The sequence below is a fragment of the Micromys minutus genome (assembly GCF_963924665.1).
Source record: "Micromys minutus genome assembly, chromosome: 6".
Taxonomy (NCBI): domain Eukaryota; kingdom Metazoa; phylum Chordata; class Mammalia; order Rodentia; family Muridae; genus Micromys; species Micromys minutus.
Genome location: NC_137975.1, coordinates 51,886,236 through 51,905,031, shown reverse-complemented (window position 1 = coordinate 51,905,031; position 18,796 = coordinate 51,886,236). Strand labels below are relative to the sequence as shown.

The window sequence follows — 18,796 nt, the reverse complement described above, 5'->3', positions numbered from 1 at the left end:
TGCAGAAGAGACCCTGTAATTTGTACACTGAGTTTGTGTATTTTTTAAAAATATTTTGGAAACCCCGGGGACCAGAAAAACAAGACAGATAAAAACAAGTGAAAGTGCTCACAATTAAGTCTATGCTCAGGGAAGAAAAGATTGTTCTGCCTGGCTGCTGCGATAAGACAGTGGCACTGTGTCCAGTGGCCGGTGTGTGACCTCGGCCTGGCCCAAACCACCTTGGGTTTTGGCTTGCAGACTGTGATCAGCTGAGTGTACCAGCTGCTCCACTGAACAGGAGAGCAGTGACTGTCACACTCCTCTTGCCTAGTTGCCTGAGTATCATTGTCAGGGTTCCATATGGCAGTTTGGTTTTATGTCTCCTTTCCTCATGGGACTGTTAAATTCTGAATTTCTCTTGAAATTCTGAAATCTCTCTCTCTCTCTCTCTCTCTCTGGTGTGTGAGTGTGTGACACAGACACACACACACATAAGTGACAGAGAGAGAGAGAGAGGGAGGGAGAGAGAGAGAAGAGAAGAGAGAAGACAAGAGGACAGTTTTGAGGTTTTGTTTCTTGGTTACCCATTCACCATCCTTTTTGACATAGGGCTTCTGCTTGTCTTGATATTCCAAGTAGCCTAGGTTGGCTGGATTGGCCTGTCTTCATTTCCCTGGTGATGGGAATACAAACTTGGGCTGCCATACCTACTTGGTTGTTGCTTTAATCTGTACTCTGGGACTTGAACTCATGGCTTTAAGCTTGAAAAGTAAGCACCTTACCAACTGAACTTTTTTCTTGGCCCCACCCTCTGAAATTTCTAGAAATCTAGGTGAATAGCAGCCAGTTGATTTTTCCCAAATTATTCATGGTATCCTGAGTGTGTTGTAAGCAGTGCTCAAGCTTGCCCTGAGATACGTCCTAAGAGCTAACATCTTTTGGGTCTTGTTCTTTTATTAGCAGGGCAGCACTAAACTATATACTCAAAACTATATACTCAACACAGCCACCACAGAACTGTGAAGCCAAGAGGTGAGGTCTGTAACATACTTCTTTTGGAAACTCCGGGACAAAGCAGAACATGTTTCTAATCGTGACTCTAATCTCAGTTACTAAGAAACTCTCTGCTACTTTCCCCAAAAAAGAACACAGCCTTGTGCCTCTTGTACACTCTGTAGAAATGATCAGAAAATCAGATATGAGTTTAAAAACAAACATTGAGCTAATCACAAAACATGCTTATTAATACCTGACATGTAGTTGCTTGAAAGAAGGTTCTCATTCATTAGAATGCTCCAGGTTCTCCGCAGCCTCCTCTGACCCAGACAGACTGGGTGACAGCATTAATTACCAAAATGCAAACGTCAAGGAACAGTGGATACCACAGCTTGGAGTGTGGGCACATTCCTAGAACACCGAGGCCTGTCGCAGTGGGAACGTTAGTCCCCTAAGTCTGCAAAGCCACAGGCACTAGGCAAGTGTTCAAACAGACTTCCCTCTGCTCTGTTTCTCTTCTTCATCTTTTTATTTGACAGTCTCCTAACTGCTCTCTAAATAAATGTCACCCTATTCCATCTGCTTTGCCAGAATGTCTAGAATCATAGTACTCGGGTCCCAGCTGCCTTGCATCTCCTGTGAAGAGAGGTAGCAGCCCTGGGGCTTCCTCCTCTCAGGCCGCCCGGGTCTCTGTGGTGCTGTGGAGGGTCCTGCCTCCTGCTAGACCCTGTTTCTGGGCCTGTGCTTGGGCAGCTAATAGTCTGACATTATCCTGGGGTCTGTGAAACCAAGAGTCTTTGGTGTGAATGTGGCCCAGTCATCGCAGAGAAAATACCAGGGTTTGGAGGGAGGACAGAAAAGGGACACAACGATGTTGCTCAAGGCATTGTTTTGACCCCTTCCACCAAGTGTTTAAGGCAGTGTGGAAGAGGGCAAGCCTGGTGAACTCAAGCCTTCAGGGTGAGGCAGACTGGATGAAGTCTAGGTATTCGTGCCTGCTCTATGTTGGCAACAGTATTCTACATAGGAATGGCTACTATATTCACATTTACACATCCACAGTGAACGTGGACCCAACTTAGAAGGTGCCCTTGGATGCCACATGCCCTTAGGGATTTATTCCTCTATTCCAAGAACACCAAACACCTAAATAACTTCCAAGTCTCCAGGTGTCTGTTCTCAGGGAACAAGCACCTTTGGCACATATATTACTCTTCATCACAGGTACCAAAAAAGAAATATTCCCACAAAGGCGGTAGTCTTGCCAAGCTTGCCTAAGAAATATTACAAAGTTTGCAGGTGACCAGGTGGGACTTGTCAATGTTTCACACTCTTCCTGGGGGTGGGGGTAGTAACGAGCTAGCCACATGGCCCTGAACTCTATCCTCAGGACAGCCTGAATCTTACTGTTACTACAAGACCTGCTGTCAAGGAAATACATCCCCCTACAATAACTTCATAGTGGCCACTAAACCTGAGGACTCACCAGTCACCTAAACGTCTGGATTCTTTCTCAGTAGTTTAGCAACTGAGCAACTTCTGCCCCTTTGAATCATTTGAGAAGGTTTTTTGTTTGCTCGTTGTTTTGCTTTTCAAGACAGTCTCTCTGAGCGACCTTGGCTGCCCTGGAACTCTCTCGGTAGACCAAGGCTGGCCTTGAACTCATGGAGCTCCACCTGCCTCTGCCTCTCTCGATGCTAGGATTAAAGTGTATTGCCACTGCTTGGTGAAAAGTTAAAAAAAATCACCATGTACCGGGCACATTCCAGGGTGATTAAATTAAAGTCTCCAGGAACAGGACTAGGTATCAAGAGGGAATGGGTGGTGGTTGTGTGGGGATGAAGCCCAGGGCTTTGTACTTGCTAAGCTGCATCGTCTGGCAGGTATCTGTGTTGTAAAACTTCTCAGATAAGTCTAACACAGGATTGATCTTGTGGCCCATTGCTGTTTTACCAAGGGTAGTAACAGAAAGCAGAAAGCAATTGACGATCAAGTATTTTTTGTGAGACCATCAGCCCTTTGAGTAAGGCTTTATAAACATCAGAAAAAATAAAATTTTATTCTTTCATTGAGTTCTATGAAGTAAGCACTGAATATATATATATATATATATATATATCATATACATATATATCCTATTATCATATGCGCATACACATACATCATATAAATATACACACATATACATATATACCATATACATATATACCATATATGCATACATATACACCATATACATATACATATGGATCTAACTTATTTCTCCTTTAGATTAAAGACAACCAGGCCTCAACCTGCTCTTCCAGAAAGTATTTTATACATAAACAAACTATTGAGCATTTTTTCTTTGAGTTCAGGGCAGTGGGGTTGATTATGGAAAGAGAAGCAGGCCGTTCTTGTATGGATGATTTCACATTTCAGTAAATCCCACATCTAATCAATGGACTTAACCATGCAGAAGAGCCCACTGAAGTGTGAGGTTCCTGGGTAATAGACTGTTCTGGGGGAACTTGGGCTCCTGGAGGCAAGCTTCATAAGTCTTGTATAGTTCTTAGTGCACTTGGCCTCGTTAACATTTTAGATCCATTATGGGAAGCACTGGGAAGAACTTGAAGAGTATCCTGTTGCTAGGTAATTTCAAGATGAGGAACCGGAGACGTTGAGCAATGATGGAGCTACACATAGCCAAGAAGAGAGAGACTGAGCGCTTCAGGACCCCTCTCAGAGTACCTACCAACTCAGGCGTCCAGTCTGCCTCAATACATAAGAGAGCTGGTCACTGTCCTCTTCCAGTGTGCCTGTGTTGTGTTGAGGATGCATAGGACAGTCTTATGAAACTATGATAAGTTGTGAACAAGAGTTTTTATATTTTATTTCATTTTATTTGAGGCAGGGGCTCACCTAGCCCAGGCTAGCCTTGGACACACTATGTAGACAAGGATATCCTTAAACTTTTCATTTTCCTCCTTCCATCAACTAAGTGCTGGGATTGCAGGCACGTGTCACTGTGCCCGGTTACATTAGAGTCTGCTTGGACCTGGAGCCCCACTGTGCCAGGCAAGCCCTCCACCAACTGAGCCACATTTCCAACTCTCTTTATCTACTTAAAACAATGACTTATGTATTTATTTTTATTTTGTGTGAATTGGTACTTTTCCTGTGTGTCTGTCTGTGTGAGGGTGTTGGATTCCCTGGAGCTGGAGTCATAGGCAGTTGTGAGTTTCCATGTGGGTGCTGGGAATGGAACCCAGGTCCTTGAGAAGAACTGCAAGTGCTCGTAACCACTAAGCCATCGCTCCAGTCCCCTTTATTCACTTCTAGTAACTCAAGGAAAAATTCATTTCACAATCAGGGAAAACCAGCACATTTTACATAATCTTTAAACAGCAAAAAGCACCTACGACAAAATTGTCTTGTAAACTTAAAATACCTTTTGACTATGTTGGATACCATAGGCCTCCCTCCTTAGTCTCCTATTGTTTATGACTCCACCTGCTGGTAGCAGAGGGAAGAGATTTTAAGATTTGAATTTTGAATTCTGGACAGTCCCTAGAGTGGCTCACAAGGCTGTACAGATAGAACCTCGGCATTCTCTATGATACACCTGTATGCTCACATATATTTGATGCAAACACATACAAATGTGTTGGTAGACAGTGAAATAAGAGGAGCATATATTTTAGTGTTTGTTTACAAGTGAGCAAACTGAGTTAGAAAGTTTAAGCCGTGTGCCTGGCCTCTCAGATGGATGCATGTGGAGAACATGTCGTTTGCTTGTTTGTGCAGCTTGACAGGTTACTTTGGGGTTCCCAATTTTCAGATTTATTCTACTTTGTATCATGTGTGTGGGTCTTTTGCCTAAATGTTATGTCTGTGCACCACTTGCTTGCCCAGTGCTCACAGAGGCCAGAAGAGGGCATCAGATCACCTGAAACCAAAGTCACAAATGATTGTGAGTCATCATGTGGGTGCTGGGAACTGAACCCAGGTCCCTGGGGAGAGCAGTGTAACCACTGAACCATCTCTCCAACCCCCTGTGTGACTCTGTGTGCAGCATTATGGATCTATTTTGGTGCACTACATGTTGGTGATTTTGATGAAGAACTCTTAAAAAGACAACTCTTAATAAGTCAAGTAATATAACAACCTAGCAGCCTGTTGCCCCTTGAGTTCAGGAAGAGAAGGAAGATCTAATGCCTGAAGCTTCACTATGCAGACTGTATGACATTTCTCCTGAGAACAGAGGCTGGTTCTCAATGCTTGGGGTGGAAATTATACTGTTAATGGTGAGATGGATACCTCAGATTTAGGTGTCATCTTATACAGATACCTCTGGATTTATATTCTCTTAACAGTGGGTCTCAGCCTTCCTAATGCTGTGACCCTTTAATATACTTCCTCATGTCGTGGTGACCCCTACCATAATATTATTTCAGTGCTGCTTCATAGTTGTAACTTTGCTCCTGTAATGAATCATAAATATCTGATACACATGATATCTGATATGCAACCTCTGAAAGGGTCACAATCCACAAGTTGAGAACTGCTGTCTTAGACATATTTGATATAATTTCATGTGCTACTTTTCTTTCTGTTGCTATGATAAAACATCATGAACAAAGCTACCTGGGGAGGAAAGGGTTTATTTGGCTTAGGGGGCTGATCTTAGTCCATCATGAAAGGAAGCCAGGGAAGGAACCTGAGGCAGGATTCTGGAGGCAAGAATAGAAGCAGAGGCTATGAAGGTAGTAATGCCTTCAGTAGGCTGATCCTTTCCAATTTGATTAGTCAAGAAAATGCTCCACAGACTTGCCCCCAGGACAATCTAATGGAGACTATTTTTTCCACTTGGGATTCTATCTTCCCAGATGATGCCAGCTTATATCAAATTGACAAAAAACAAAACAAAACAAAAAACAAAAACAAAAAAAAACCAAACTAATCAGCACACCAAGTTAATACAAAAATCATATAAATTGCTTTAAATTTGCTTTGTTGTAAGAACAGACTTAGATCAAATCCCAACAATGCTAATTATGACTTATCACCAAAATGAATACTGGACTGCCTAGATTTTGCCTCCTTCTTTAAAAGTGAGAAAAATAGTGTCCATTGAAAAGTTGTTGTTAATTTTAAATAAAATATTTAAAAATCCTTAGAGTCTGACAGTGTAAGTGAATGTTAGGTTCAATTCTCAGCCCCAACAAAAACCACCATGACTTAGTACAGTCTTGACACTTAATTGATATTCAACAGATGCTGTAATAAAACAGCGCTGTAAATCAGTTCGAAAATACAGGATGAAATTTGCTCACTGGTAACTTTAGGTTTGTTATGCCCCAGGGGACTGGGGAAATTTCACTTATTACAAAAGAACCACAGTTGAGATGTTTAGGAAAATAATATCAGAGACATTGTCAGATTCTATAAACACACAATGGTGTTATCTGAGATCTACAAACTGAGACACTGGACTCCAATGCATGCTAACATCCTGGAATAGAAAATTAAGCAGATGGTTTGTGATCTGTGATCACTTAGTAAAGACTGTAGTGGTTGCTAGGGCTAAGGTGCGATTACTAAGAACAAATCTTCCCGAACACCCCACTTCTCTTTTAAATAGTCTTGTGTGGCTTATAGCATATAGAAATGTCATTTCAGCAAAAGTCTCTTGTCTTGTGGATTAATGATATAGTATAGGTTCAATGATGGCACTCTGGGGCTTGCAGTAAAATGGCATAAAAGCCATTTGAACTATGCCAGTTACCTGGATGGGTTTCTCCTATAGAATACAACTTTCCCATTTCAAGTCTTAAGTAAGAATTTCAAAAGGGGCTCTGAGTGGGTGCCTATGAAATAAGCAAATGACCCAATGTTGGGAAGAGTAGTAAGTACAACAGATGAGTGGATCGAGGTTTAGAATACCACAGTTATCTAAAGTCCAAGGACCCTAAAAAGCTGAGTTCAACAGAGCTAGAGATGTAGCTTAGTGGCAGAGTGATTGACTAGTATGCTCAAGATCCTGGGTTCGATCCACAGAGGTGTCCCAACTCTGTAACATCAACAAAATAAGTGTGGTAGTTTAGTTTAATTGACCTCCATAGACCCATAGGGAGTGAGTGAAACTATTGGAGGTGAAACCTTGTTGGAGTATGTGTCACCCTGTTGGAGGAAGTGTGTCACTGTGGAGGCAGGCTTTAGATTTTATATATGCTCAAGCCATGTCCAGTGTATGAGTCTGTGTTCTGTTTCCTCGCTTGGAATGCCCAGGCACTGCTGCAGATTGGGCAGGAAAGGATGCAGTGGATTCTGGAATGGGTGGGTCAGCAAGATCTCAATCTTCCAGAAAAAGGGGTTTGGGATGGGGGTGGGAGGCTTCTCTAAGGATTTCAGTGTTATAGCTCTTTTAGATGATATTCAGTGAAACAGCTCTTACACAATATTCCATGGAAAAGCTTGTGCATATGTTTTATTTGGGGTGAACAAGGACTGTATAAATCCTGGAAATCGGGAAGAGGCCTTTCAGGTGAATGTATATTGGTTAAGGCTTATGATACTGGAATTGCTTCGCTTGCATGGGGAGTCATTCTAGGTGCTCGCTTCAAGCCGGGTAAGTTCTTATGGGGAGAAGGGAAGTTGTAATTTCACCAAGAACTATGTGACATTTTTCAGGTAGCAAATGTGGGGGTCAGGTTTCCCAGATAAAGTCAGGTGTAAAAAAGGAAGCCCCATTAAAAATGGGGTCCTCCATTTTCTCAGAGTTCAGGGGGCTGTCCAGTCATAGTAGACTATGACCTTAATGGCAGGGTTTTCCATCACAGTGTGACAGTCTCGCTTCGACTACCTGTAGGTCAAGATGTAGAACTCGCAACTACCTCTCCAGCATCATGTCTGCCTAAGAAAGTCCCCAATTAAATATTTTCCTTAATAAAAGTTGACTTGGTCATGGGTGAAAACTAAGTTCAAAAGCCCGCGTAAGAAAGAAAATCTGATTTGGTAAAAATGCATGGGTGGCTTAGTAACTCTGAGCTCCTTTTTTCTCATTTGTCCATTCATTCATTCATTCATTCATTCATTCATTCATTCATTTCACAAATGTCTTTTAAACATTTGTTCTCTGTCACACCCTTCTTTGACATTTGGAAGACAATAGTGCCTGAAATCATTAAGATTCCCTGCCTACACAGAACTTACCTTCTTCTGTGCGAACACATACACAGCTGATGAAAACAAGAACCCTGCATTACCATTCATTTGCATATGCATAATGTCTAGCTCTTGTTGGATAGCAGTTTCACTATTACTTAATACCCAGCTCTGGATGGCTGTGTTTCACACCTGGGTTACTTTTGCTTGAATAGCATAGTCAAACCATACTAGAGGTCAAATGAAAGAGTGCTAAGTAAGAGACAGAGGGACTATATTGTTAGGTAGCTGATGGAAGACAGATTAAAGACAGAAGAAAAGCCTAGAAGGAGGCATTACGAACTTCCCTGCTCTGCAAGAAGACATGTAGGTTTAACTTCTGCCTCATTCAGAAGTGATGACCAATGACATGAAAGCTAATTTCTAGCAAGTATCAGACTCCCTGGGAAGTCTTCTTGGCTGTAGCCTGTGTGTTCTTGTCTTGTCCACCACTAAATCCCTAATTCCAACGACTGTGCCCGGTATATGGTGGACTCCCACCAGATGTTTGTCGAATGAATAAGGGAAAGAAGGGACTCAGTTCATGCGTAAGCATCTGTGATTCTGCCCTCGCCTCGGAAATGGATGGCTAGTTAATACTGTGTAAAGATAATCTATAAATTTTAAAATGTTAAGTTTGATCTGTCTCCATCATGAGGAGTCTGTAGGGGGGATTGAGTGATTAAAAGTAGATGTAGGAGGCCAGAATGTTTTCTTTTACTATGTTCTCACAGCTCCAAGTTAATTAAACCACTTTTCTTAAGAGACATTGAAGAGGCCATTTTGGGATATATTTGAAATCACTCAAATATGCTTGTGCAAGTGTTAACCATAGAAACTCAGCACCATCATATTCTTGAGATCTTTTCCATAATTCTGACCCACACAGGACAGCTTTCTGTAATCTTAAAGACAATCTCAGAGTTTGCCATTTAATGCCTAACTGCATGGCTTGCTTCATTGAGACAAGTTTTTTTTTTTTTTTTTTTTTTTTTTTTTGAAAATAAAGCCCCCTTCTCCTCCTTGTATTTTTCCAAATACTTAATAGAAACCCAGTGTGGGACAAATTGCTCCATTGCCTGACTCATTGAGACACTAGTTTGTAAGGGAGAATTAATAAAGTAGCATCTTCTCAGCCACTTCATCTGGTTTATCCCTACCATCTGTGGTTCCCCTCTGGAATGCTCCAATGGGCACAGAAATTAATTTCCTGTCAGCACCCAATTAAGACAGACCAGGTTCTCTTTCCCACATATCCAAGTCAGGCATTGTGGCCTTTATTCCAGCCTGCCATCTTGGCTAGGCAAATGCTATGAACAAAGCTGAGTCTTTGAATGCAGTGAAATGGTTATTAACTATTGAATGGCTGAGCTCTTGGGCTCAAGCAGCCTTCTTGGTTCAAAGACTGCCAGGACCATAGGTGCCAATCTGTGATGTGCCCAGGTGTGATGAGACTCAGCACATAAGAACACGAGGCCCCCAGCAATGCTCACATTCCATATGAATAAAGGTGCAACATCTGGAGCATATTGAACATCTGGAGCATATTCATATGTTTAAAAGTGTGTGTTGTTTTCTAGAATTTGGAGGTAATTGTGACTCCCATCTTCTGTTTTGCATGTGGAGCCATTTATCTCAATTACCTATAAATCTAGGCCCTGACAGTGCAAATTAATGTGACTAAGTAAAATATTTATGCTCTTATAAAGAAAAATGTGTATGATATACATATTTCGTTGATCATAGCCTCTCACATATAGCCAATAAGGATAATTCCACAAAAATTTAAGATCTTGATAGTTCCCATTTAAGCGTCAAAGCTGTTTCTGTGGTGGCATGGTTTATTTGGTATATTGGAATAGCTCACTGTGGATACTATTTTGCTTTACTTGTGCAGGGACCATTTCTGACTAAGTAAACGTCCTACACACAAGGCAGGTGAAATGTGAATTTAGTGTAATTAGTTTAGTTCCAACAAACATGTTATCTAATAAGAGCTGTAGAAATAAAAGCTAAGCACTGCCACTCTTTGCTAAGTAGTTTCTCTTTTTCCAGCTCAAATCAAGAGAACCCTCTTGTTCATTCCACCTTTTAGCATTCTTTGTGCAGAGGAAACCATATGATAGTCGGGGGGAAATTCCCTCCATTTTCACAAACTACATATGGAAAGTTGCCTTTTTTCTGTTCAGTGGCAATGGCCTTTAAATATCACCCACCCATTCACTCAGCGCATATTTATTAAACAGACCTGTTAGAGGCACAAGGTTGTATGGATCTACTCTCAAGGGGCTCACAAGAATCTGCATGTCCCATCTTGTCTTTAAGCGGTTCATCGGGGATGCCAGCGAAAGGCATGCACTAAGAGCTAATTAGCCTGTAGAAGATTGAAAGGATTCTTCCCTCATGTGCATTAAATAAATGTGGATCCTGACATGCTGAGCAGAAACTGCTCCTCGTGGAGAATTCAGTTTAAGAGCTAGAAAGATGTTTCCTTCTCCCAGGTTGTCTTTGTTCTCCAACTTTGATGTTCAGTGTGGTCGTTAGCCAGCAGCCTCTGCATCTTGGTGAGACATGTAGATGCCAAGTCCCTACCCCGGATCTACTATATTAAATCCTGCCTTGGTACCAGATTCCCAGGGAACTCATTTTTGCACTGAAATTTGTAATTTTCCTGTCTGCTCTCTTGAGTCTCTTTTTGCATGCTCACTGTCTGAGGGTCTTAAAATTCAGATGGCTGGGACACACTGTGGTTTTGTATTACCCCTCAGAGTTTGCATTTATGCCAAATTCTCAGAAGATTTGGGCGCTATCTGTTGAGATTATCCTTGCAATCCACTGATATCAGAAAGTATCAGGAGAAAGAGAGAATAAGAAATCCAACTATCTAGGGATGGCTTGAACCTGTTTTGTTTTTAAAACTTGTGACGGAATTAGCTTTGCTACCCACTAGTTAGTTCACTTGCAGGACTGAGTTTGCTAGTGGGTGGGCGTGGTCAGGCTGGTCTTCCTTTGCCAACACTAGATTCCTGAACATTACCAAGAAACTGTTCTCTAGAGTATATAGGTTGTCAAGAGGGACGGCCCCACACACAGGTGGCTGTTGAAACTAGTCTGCAATCTCTGTATTGAGACCAAAAAAAGAAGTTGTGTTCTACCCAGGCTGGTCAGCCACTTGAAATGGAGCTATGTGAGAAAATACAGTATTGAGAGATTTGATGCATGGAATACAGGTACAACGACAGCATTCAACCCAGTGTTACTAACTGTGGGCTTCTGAGTCCTTAGGAATATGAAGATGAGGGATTGTGGGTAGGTAATGAGATAAAGGTTAGTTTGGAAAAAGGTAGTAGAGTCTTCAATGTCCCATCAAAGAGTTGGGTTTTTTTTTTCCTTTCATGATCTTGTTTTTGAGTCTAATTGTCCTTACCACCGTGTGTGTGCTTTCTTTTTTACTTTTAGGATTAAGCATGAAAACATTGTTGCCTTGGAAGATATTTATGAAAGTCCGAATCACCTCTACCTGGTCATGCAACTGTAAGTACCTTGCTTGGTTGATCATTATTAAGGGTTATGAACCCCAGAAACTAACAGAGGAATGCTGTGGGCTGTTGGAGACAAGAAGAGATGATAGTGATGTCTGTGGGGCACCAGAGAGCAAAGGTAGCCTCTGAACAGGACACTCATTCATCTTCAGACCTGAGCGGGCCCATTCTCTATCTGCTGAGTCCTTGCAGTTGGGTTCCATGCTACTATTGCACTGTGTCTCTCTGGCTCTCTCATGTGCCGGGACCAAATGTTGCCTAAAGACACTTCAGTGAGCCCAGGATGAGGGACACTTTGCTCCCATCTCTAGGAGAGACTCCCACCCCTGTCTTCATTTCCAGGGATGCCGGGGGAGGAAAGCAGATGGCATCTGTGTGCTCTGTCCTTTCCCCCCTCCTCCTCTGGTGCATAGATACATTAACACTAGGGATTCATGACAAACACCAAAAATTGAAAATATTACTGGAGTCAGATGGTGACATTGCCACTTTCATTACTTTGCTCCATAATCTGTAAACACCTTGAGTTTCTCAGACAGGGAGGAAGTGAGACTCTCAGATAGAGATGACTTATGCATGTGTTTTGTTTTGTTTTGTTTTTAAGGTAAAATTAACTCTCTCGTTACATAAATGCTTTACTTTAGTGTGTGATTGTCAGGAGCATCCTATTCAGTATTTATCAGAATTAAGTATTAGAAATCTCTCAGAATGTTAGGCTGTCTCCATTACCTGCATAGGTAAATCTGGGACACCGAATTATTGAGTCCTGTGGCTGAGAGGACTTTTGTTGAAGATCAAAATATAGACAATGAATTTGACTGTTGATGGATGAGGTTCAGACTTTAAACTGCCAAAGATGTGTTTTGAATCGTCGATGGTTAGGCTGGGCCAACAAATGGTTTGTCGAGCGTTCTCTTCCTTGTGGGTGTTTGAATGACTTTATCTCTTGGAGACCATTTGCGACAACAAAAAGTGCCCAACAGTTCATTTCTTTGTCATTTCATTAATTTAAAAATACTTTCATAGGTGACGGTGTTTTGGGTAGATAATTTAAAATGTCCCATTTGGACACATCTGTCTGATTTAAGCAGCTGTTTCATTGCCTAGTTTAAAGTTGACTGTCCAGTGACCCAGGGATCTTTCTTAGTTATGTGCCCTGTTGTTAGTTACATGTGTCACATGTTCCTAGTTTTCTATAATTATCAAGTAGTTATTCTCCCCAGATTTAGAGACAGATGCTAAAAACGCTTGTGACTTTGTTTTGTGTAGTGTCTACTCCCTAAAGATATAAGTGAGTCATTTTCAAATATTGATTGCCCCGTAGAAATAATATAACATTTTAATGATGAGCAAAAGCCCTATAAAATGTCAGCTGTGTGTTCAACCGCAAGGCTTTCTTTTTTTATTGGTAAGGCAAGAAGAGTAATACCAGAGCCAGAACCCAAAGGTCTGCACATTTATTTATTTCCAGCTTGTGTGTATAGAAATACACCGTGTATCACTTGAAGTACCCCAAGATGGAAACCTCAGCAGTGCCACTAATTTGGGCAAATGATCAGGCCTTGCTGGGGACCAGTTGCTGTAATGAGCAAAAAAAAAGATGGCAATGTCCGCTTAAGAGGTGGGATGGGGAACATGAGGGAATTGACTGGATCTTGGGTATGTGCAGTTTCCTTGTAGACATCTGCATCAGTTCATCAGGATGTCTCTGCAGATGTTCTTTAGATGTTAACAAGGTGAGATCTGAATAGAACATGGGCATGGGAATAGCCAAGTGTCTGGAACAGGCCTGATCTTAGACCAACACCTGGAGAGCCTGTGGTTGGTACCGATGCTCTGCTTCTCAGCTGAGAACGTCTTCTCTTGCTTGCTGTCATAGAAAGCTTCATTAACATGGACCACACTTATGGAGACATCTTAGTATCTCACAGAGTTCTGCAGGAACAGATAACCTTTGGCTGTAGCATTGAATAGATTTGGAGGTAAATCAGCCACAAAATCTTGATCTAAATGTGATGGGTGTTTGGATTACCTAAAGAACAAAGCTATGTCTCTGCACAGTTGAGCAGTTTAGAAACACTGGATATGCCAATGACAGCATGTTGACTTGTTCCTACTAATGTGTCTTTGGTTTGAATTACTCTTTTAGAAATCAATTTTATTGAAGTGTCAACCACACAGAATATATTGCATTTAATTGAACTTGGCATCTCAGGGATCAACATTACATCACAGCTTCTGACCTCACCCCCCAAAAGATTTCTTTTCTTGTGTTCCTTTCAGCCCCCCCCCACCAAACCATGACCCAATTTAAATTTCACTAGAGGTTTTTTGGTTTTGATTGTAAAATATGGGAACGGAGTGATATAGTATGTACTCATTTGTGTCTGGCTTAATGCATTCAGAGCCTTTGTTGAAGAAAACTTTACTTTTCTCAATTGCTTTGGTAATTTTGCCAAATATCAATTGCTAGGGTCAGCAAGATGGCTCAGTAGGTAAAGAGGCTTGCTGCCAAGCCTGACAACTTGAGTTCAGACCTTGGGTCCCACCCACATGGTGGAAAGAAATGAATCAGCCTCATGAGTGGTCTTCTGAATTCTACAAGTGTGCTCATAGCACGTGTATTCCTCCCTGTCTTTCTTTCTGTCTGTCTCTGTCTTTCTGTCTATCTGTCTGTCTGTCTCTCTCTGTCTGTCTCACACACACAGGGAGAGATACACACACACATACACACACTATTTTAGTTAAAATATTACTTTATCATGTTTCTGTAGTCAGACTTCTGTTCTGTGTATTAGCCCTTATGTCAACATTACACACTATCACAACTCTAAAGCACATCTTAGACTTAGGTAGGATAATGCTCTTTTACCATTAATTATGTTATAAAACAGCTTTGGCATTCTTAAAATAGAGTGTTCGTATATATTTTTAAATCAAACTTTAAGAACTTCCTTGGTGAAAATCTCCTTTGGGATTGCATGGAATCTAAATAAAGATTTGAGAACAATTGGATTAATTTAAGCTTTAATTCATAAGCACAGTCTACTTCTCTATTTGGGTCATTTATTAGTCTAGGTCTATACAGTTTGCAGTGTGTGGGCCTTTGATCTCTTTGCTTGGTTCAATATGAAATATTTCATTTTGTCAACCCTGTTATGACAGGGTGTCATTTCATTTCTCCAGTTGCTTGCTAGTGGGTAAAATGATCCCCATTGTAGTTTGAATAGTTGTTTTATGTGTTTTTAGCATTTTCTTTACTTAATTCCCCAAAGAATTTTATGTAGTAAAACTTGGATAGCTTAGTTTTAAATATCAAGTATGTTTTAAGGTAATATTGCATGTCTTTGAAACAGCTTTGGTAATGTATTTTGGGAATTCAAATAAACAACCCTGATCTTTCCTCTTTTCCAGTATCTAGTTTAAATGTTTTATGACAGTTGACATGACAAAAATAAAGAAAAAAAAAAAAAAAAAGAAACCCCTCAATGCATTGCAATACAGTATTATCAGAAATACTTTGCCTTGCTCTGGGCGTTTTGTAGGCTCTGTGATTATTTTTGTCATTGTGTTGGTTTTTGTTTTTGTTTTGTTTTGTCTTTTTGTTATCATTGTTGTTGTTTGTGGGGTTTTTTTGTTTTTTTTCTTTTTTTTTTTTTTTTTTTTTTTTTGTCAAGGCTTGGTAGCTTTTGCTCCTAAGGTCGTTTGTATAGGTTTTAGGGTTTGGATCAATGGAAAATAGTTTTGTTTTTCTGGTTTTGTTCACTTCTTTGTGCTTGCTTTCATTTTTGACTCACTTGAAAGCCCTTGGTTTCTAAATATGTAGGATTTACAATACAACATTAGGGACTACTGGGTTTCACAATATTGGTGTCTGAGAGGGTTTGGTTTCCTAGGAAACATCTCTCTCAGCACCCTATGCTTTATCACTTTTCTAATTGCTATCTTGATTCTGAAGGTGGGGCATATTTGTCCTATGCTGTTATAGGAAAGATTAGTTGTTCAGGGGGTGTTTTTACATTTTATATGGGTTTTGGACAAATACATTTTTTTTCAGAGTACTATTTGGAGAACATTCTTTTTTGAAGAGTAAGAGAATGAGCTCACACGGATATAATTATAGATAAGAAATCAGTTTAAGTTTATTTCAATTTATGTTTGCTTATAGATTATCAGTCCTGTATTTGTGAATGAAAAAGGGCTCCTCCTTTCACATATCCCCCATCACATCTATGGTGTATTGAGTAAGCTGAAAACTGATCCAATGAAGTATACGTTTAAAGGATTTTGCGTACATAAACACATACTTACACATATACTAAACAAAAATAATACATTAAAAGTACTTTTGTAAGAAAGAAATAGATTTAATTGCTATTTTTTAACCACCTTTTCAATAAGGCTTTAAGTTCCACACATGGGTACCTCTCAGATCTCTCTTTCCAGCCTAGAACCTACGCAGAAGACTCATTTTGCTGTGTAATAAGTACTATTTAGAATTCCCTCAAAATCTGCTGTTTGTCCCAGCAGCTGGTAGCAGCTCCCTTCCTTCAATTTCTAGGATTCGAAACCTATAGTCATCCTCCACTCATAGTTCTCACCCAACAAATTCACCCACCCAGTGTCACCAATGACTCAATATCACAGCTACTTCCTGGCCGCCAGGGACCTTAGCACTGCACTGTTCTCTTAGCGTGCTAGCCAGACTCTTGCTGAAGACTTCCATTGACTTCCTACATTCATGTCCAATGTCTTTGTCTTTACAAAGACTTTATAGCAGCCTTCAGAACTGCATCAGCTCTTGACCCCTCAGCCTACTTCTCTCTTGATTCCCTCCATTACACATGGAGGTCAGAGGACAACTTTCAGGAGTCAGCTCTCTTCTACCATATAGGGCCAAGGGTCTCAACCAGGTCATCAGGATTGGTGGCAAATTTTTTACCAGCTGAGCTGTCTCATTGGCTTTCCCTCAGATCTCTTGATCTGGAATGCAGGTGATGCTGGGATTTCTGCTAAATGCCATTGTAAAAAAAAAAAAAAAAAAAAAAAGTGTTCCTCTAGCTCACGTGTATAAAGGCTCAGTGTCCTTCCTTAACTCCTACTGTAGCCAAGTTTATACCCTACCTCTTCCTCCAATGCTATTTCTCTCTATAGCACTTTGCATCCACAGAGAACTTACCCTCCACTTTGTACCCCGTGAGAGTGGTACTTACACACTCTGTGGAACACTTAATACATATTTGGTCTGTACTCAACTTTCTCTTCAGATCATACAAGTCTTTTACTTTGTGAATACTTCTTCAGAGGCTGGACAGATGGCTCAATGGTTAAGAACACTCTTGCTCTTTCAGAGGACCTGAGTTCTGTTCCTGGCACCCATATTGGGTGGCTCACAAATGCTTGTAAGTCTAGCTTTAGGGGATCTGATGCCCTTTTCTGTCCTCTGTAAGTTATCTATGCCCATGTACATATACGCCTCCTTACATACAAACACATAAAGAAAATCATTAAAAATAAATCTTTGTTTAATTTAAATTATACAGAAAAGGAATGGTGATTCTAAATATATCTGGTTTTCTTAATTTAAACTTTACAACAAACTTGAGAAGTAGTATATTAAAATTTTACATGGAGAAACCATCCAGAGAGATTTCATTATTTGATTAAGGCAGCAACTAAACCAATAAGTACTCTTGGCCAGTATAGTATAATGTTCTGGTAATGTATTTGAGGTAAAAACAACACAAAACAAAACAAAACAAAACATGTGGGTACTACTATTGTGAATAACTCATTTTACCTAGAAAACCTTATTAATTATGAATCAATAAATATTCTAAAAGCATAGAATAAAGATTATTTAATACTAGCATAGGAATTTACCTGGATAATCTCATTCCATTCACAATTACTCTGTTTTTTTTTCCTTATGTAATTTATAGAAAATAATCACTATGAATGATTCTTGTCAATATGATTGGATTTGTTATGGTTATTCTAGGTGAGATGCAAATATTTTAACATTTCTATCATCCCATGATAGCATTCAAATATGTATAATATAACCAGATGCCTGCTGAGATTGCAAACCTAAGAATTGAACACATATTCTTTGAAGTATATTCATCTGGTTCCCAGGTAGCCCAGGACATGAAAATCTATGCAGTTTCCAGGAGAAAATGTGTTTTATCTAGCTGTGCTGGCTTGTGTAGGTGTTTTGGGGGGTGGAGTCACCGATGTTAGCTTTCATGGGAATATTGCATTCATAATTTATATCCTATGTTCCCAAAAGTATTTTTAATTAGAACACATATTATCACTCTCAATAGAAAGCCTTCGGTGTGTAAGTAGCCAAGCATAATAATGAAGGAAAATTGTGTTTCTGAATATAATACCTTAATATATTTACATATAAATTACTGAAATCTTATCTTCATTCACCACAGACAGTTAATTAAGAACTCGGCAGGACTGTAGTTTCTGTTTAATATTAGGTGGAGTCCTTAGGAGGTTTTATGGCATAAGGCATAGATGATCCTCTTAAGCAGCTCTCTTTGTAGAGGAGCAGTAACCCACCATGGCTGCTGTCTTTCATAATTGTGCCCTGTGCTCCGAGAGTAGGCCTCCCTCCATGGAGGATGATTGAGTTCACCTGGGCTGAGCGAGGTGCCTATGCTTCTGGAAGAAGATCTAATTCAAGCAGAAGCATTTTTAACGACCTTGTTGGGGACAGAGTCTGTGAGTGGCTGAGCCTGTGTGGGGCTGAATCTGTAAGAGGTAGAGCCTATGAGGGACTCAGTCTATAGGGGTTGGTCTGTGAGCAGTTTTGACCTTTGGGGCTTCAACTTGGCTGGGTTGGGGGAGTTGTGTGACATCTTGGTAGGAAATCACATCTGGAGATTTTGTCAGATGCTACACATCCATCACTCTCTAGGATTGAAGTAACACTACTGGGATATAAAGGCTTAGAAGGTTGCAAAGATGAGAAAAACAAAATTGTCCAATATAATCTTGAACAAGTGTTATTAGGCTCAACATTGCTGGTATATGGTCATGCTTTCTTTCATCTTATTTAATTCAAGAATTTATAG

The 18,796-nt window shown here is 40.3% G+C and overlaps 1 protein-coding gene across 4 annotated transcripts in view; it reads left to right on the top strand.

The window, feature by feature from the left end:
* CAMK1D (calcium/calmodulin dependent protein kinase ID) overlaps nucleotides 1–18,796 on the top strand; it is a gene marked incomplete at both ends in the record, with an annotated part of 371,434 nt that overhangs the window by 231,877 nt on the left and 120,761 nt on the right. For 3 of the 4 annotated variants that reach the window (XM_080918577.1, XM_080918578.1, XM_080918579.1), the window contains one exon: nucleotides 11,623–11,697. The exons of the other annotated variant lie outside the window; for it this stretch is intronic. In XM_080918577.1, the coding sequence (XP_080774703.1) occupies nucleotides 11,623–11,697 (75 nt within the window). The remainder of the gene's footprint in view (nucleotides 1–11,622; nucleotides 11,698–18,796) is intronic. 4 annotated transcript variants of the gene reach the window in all.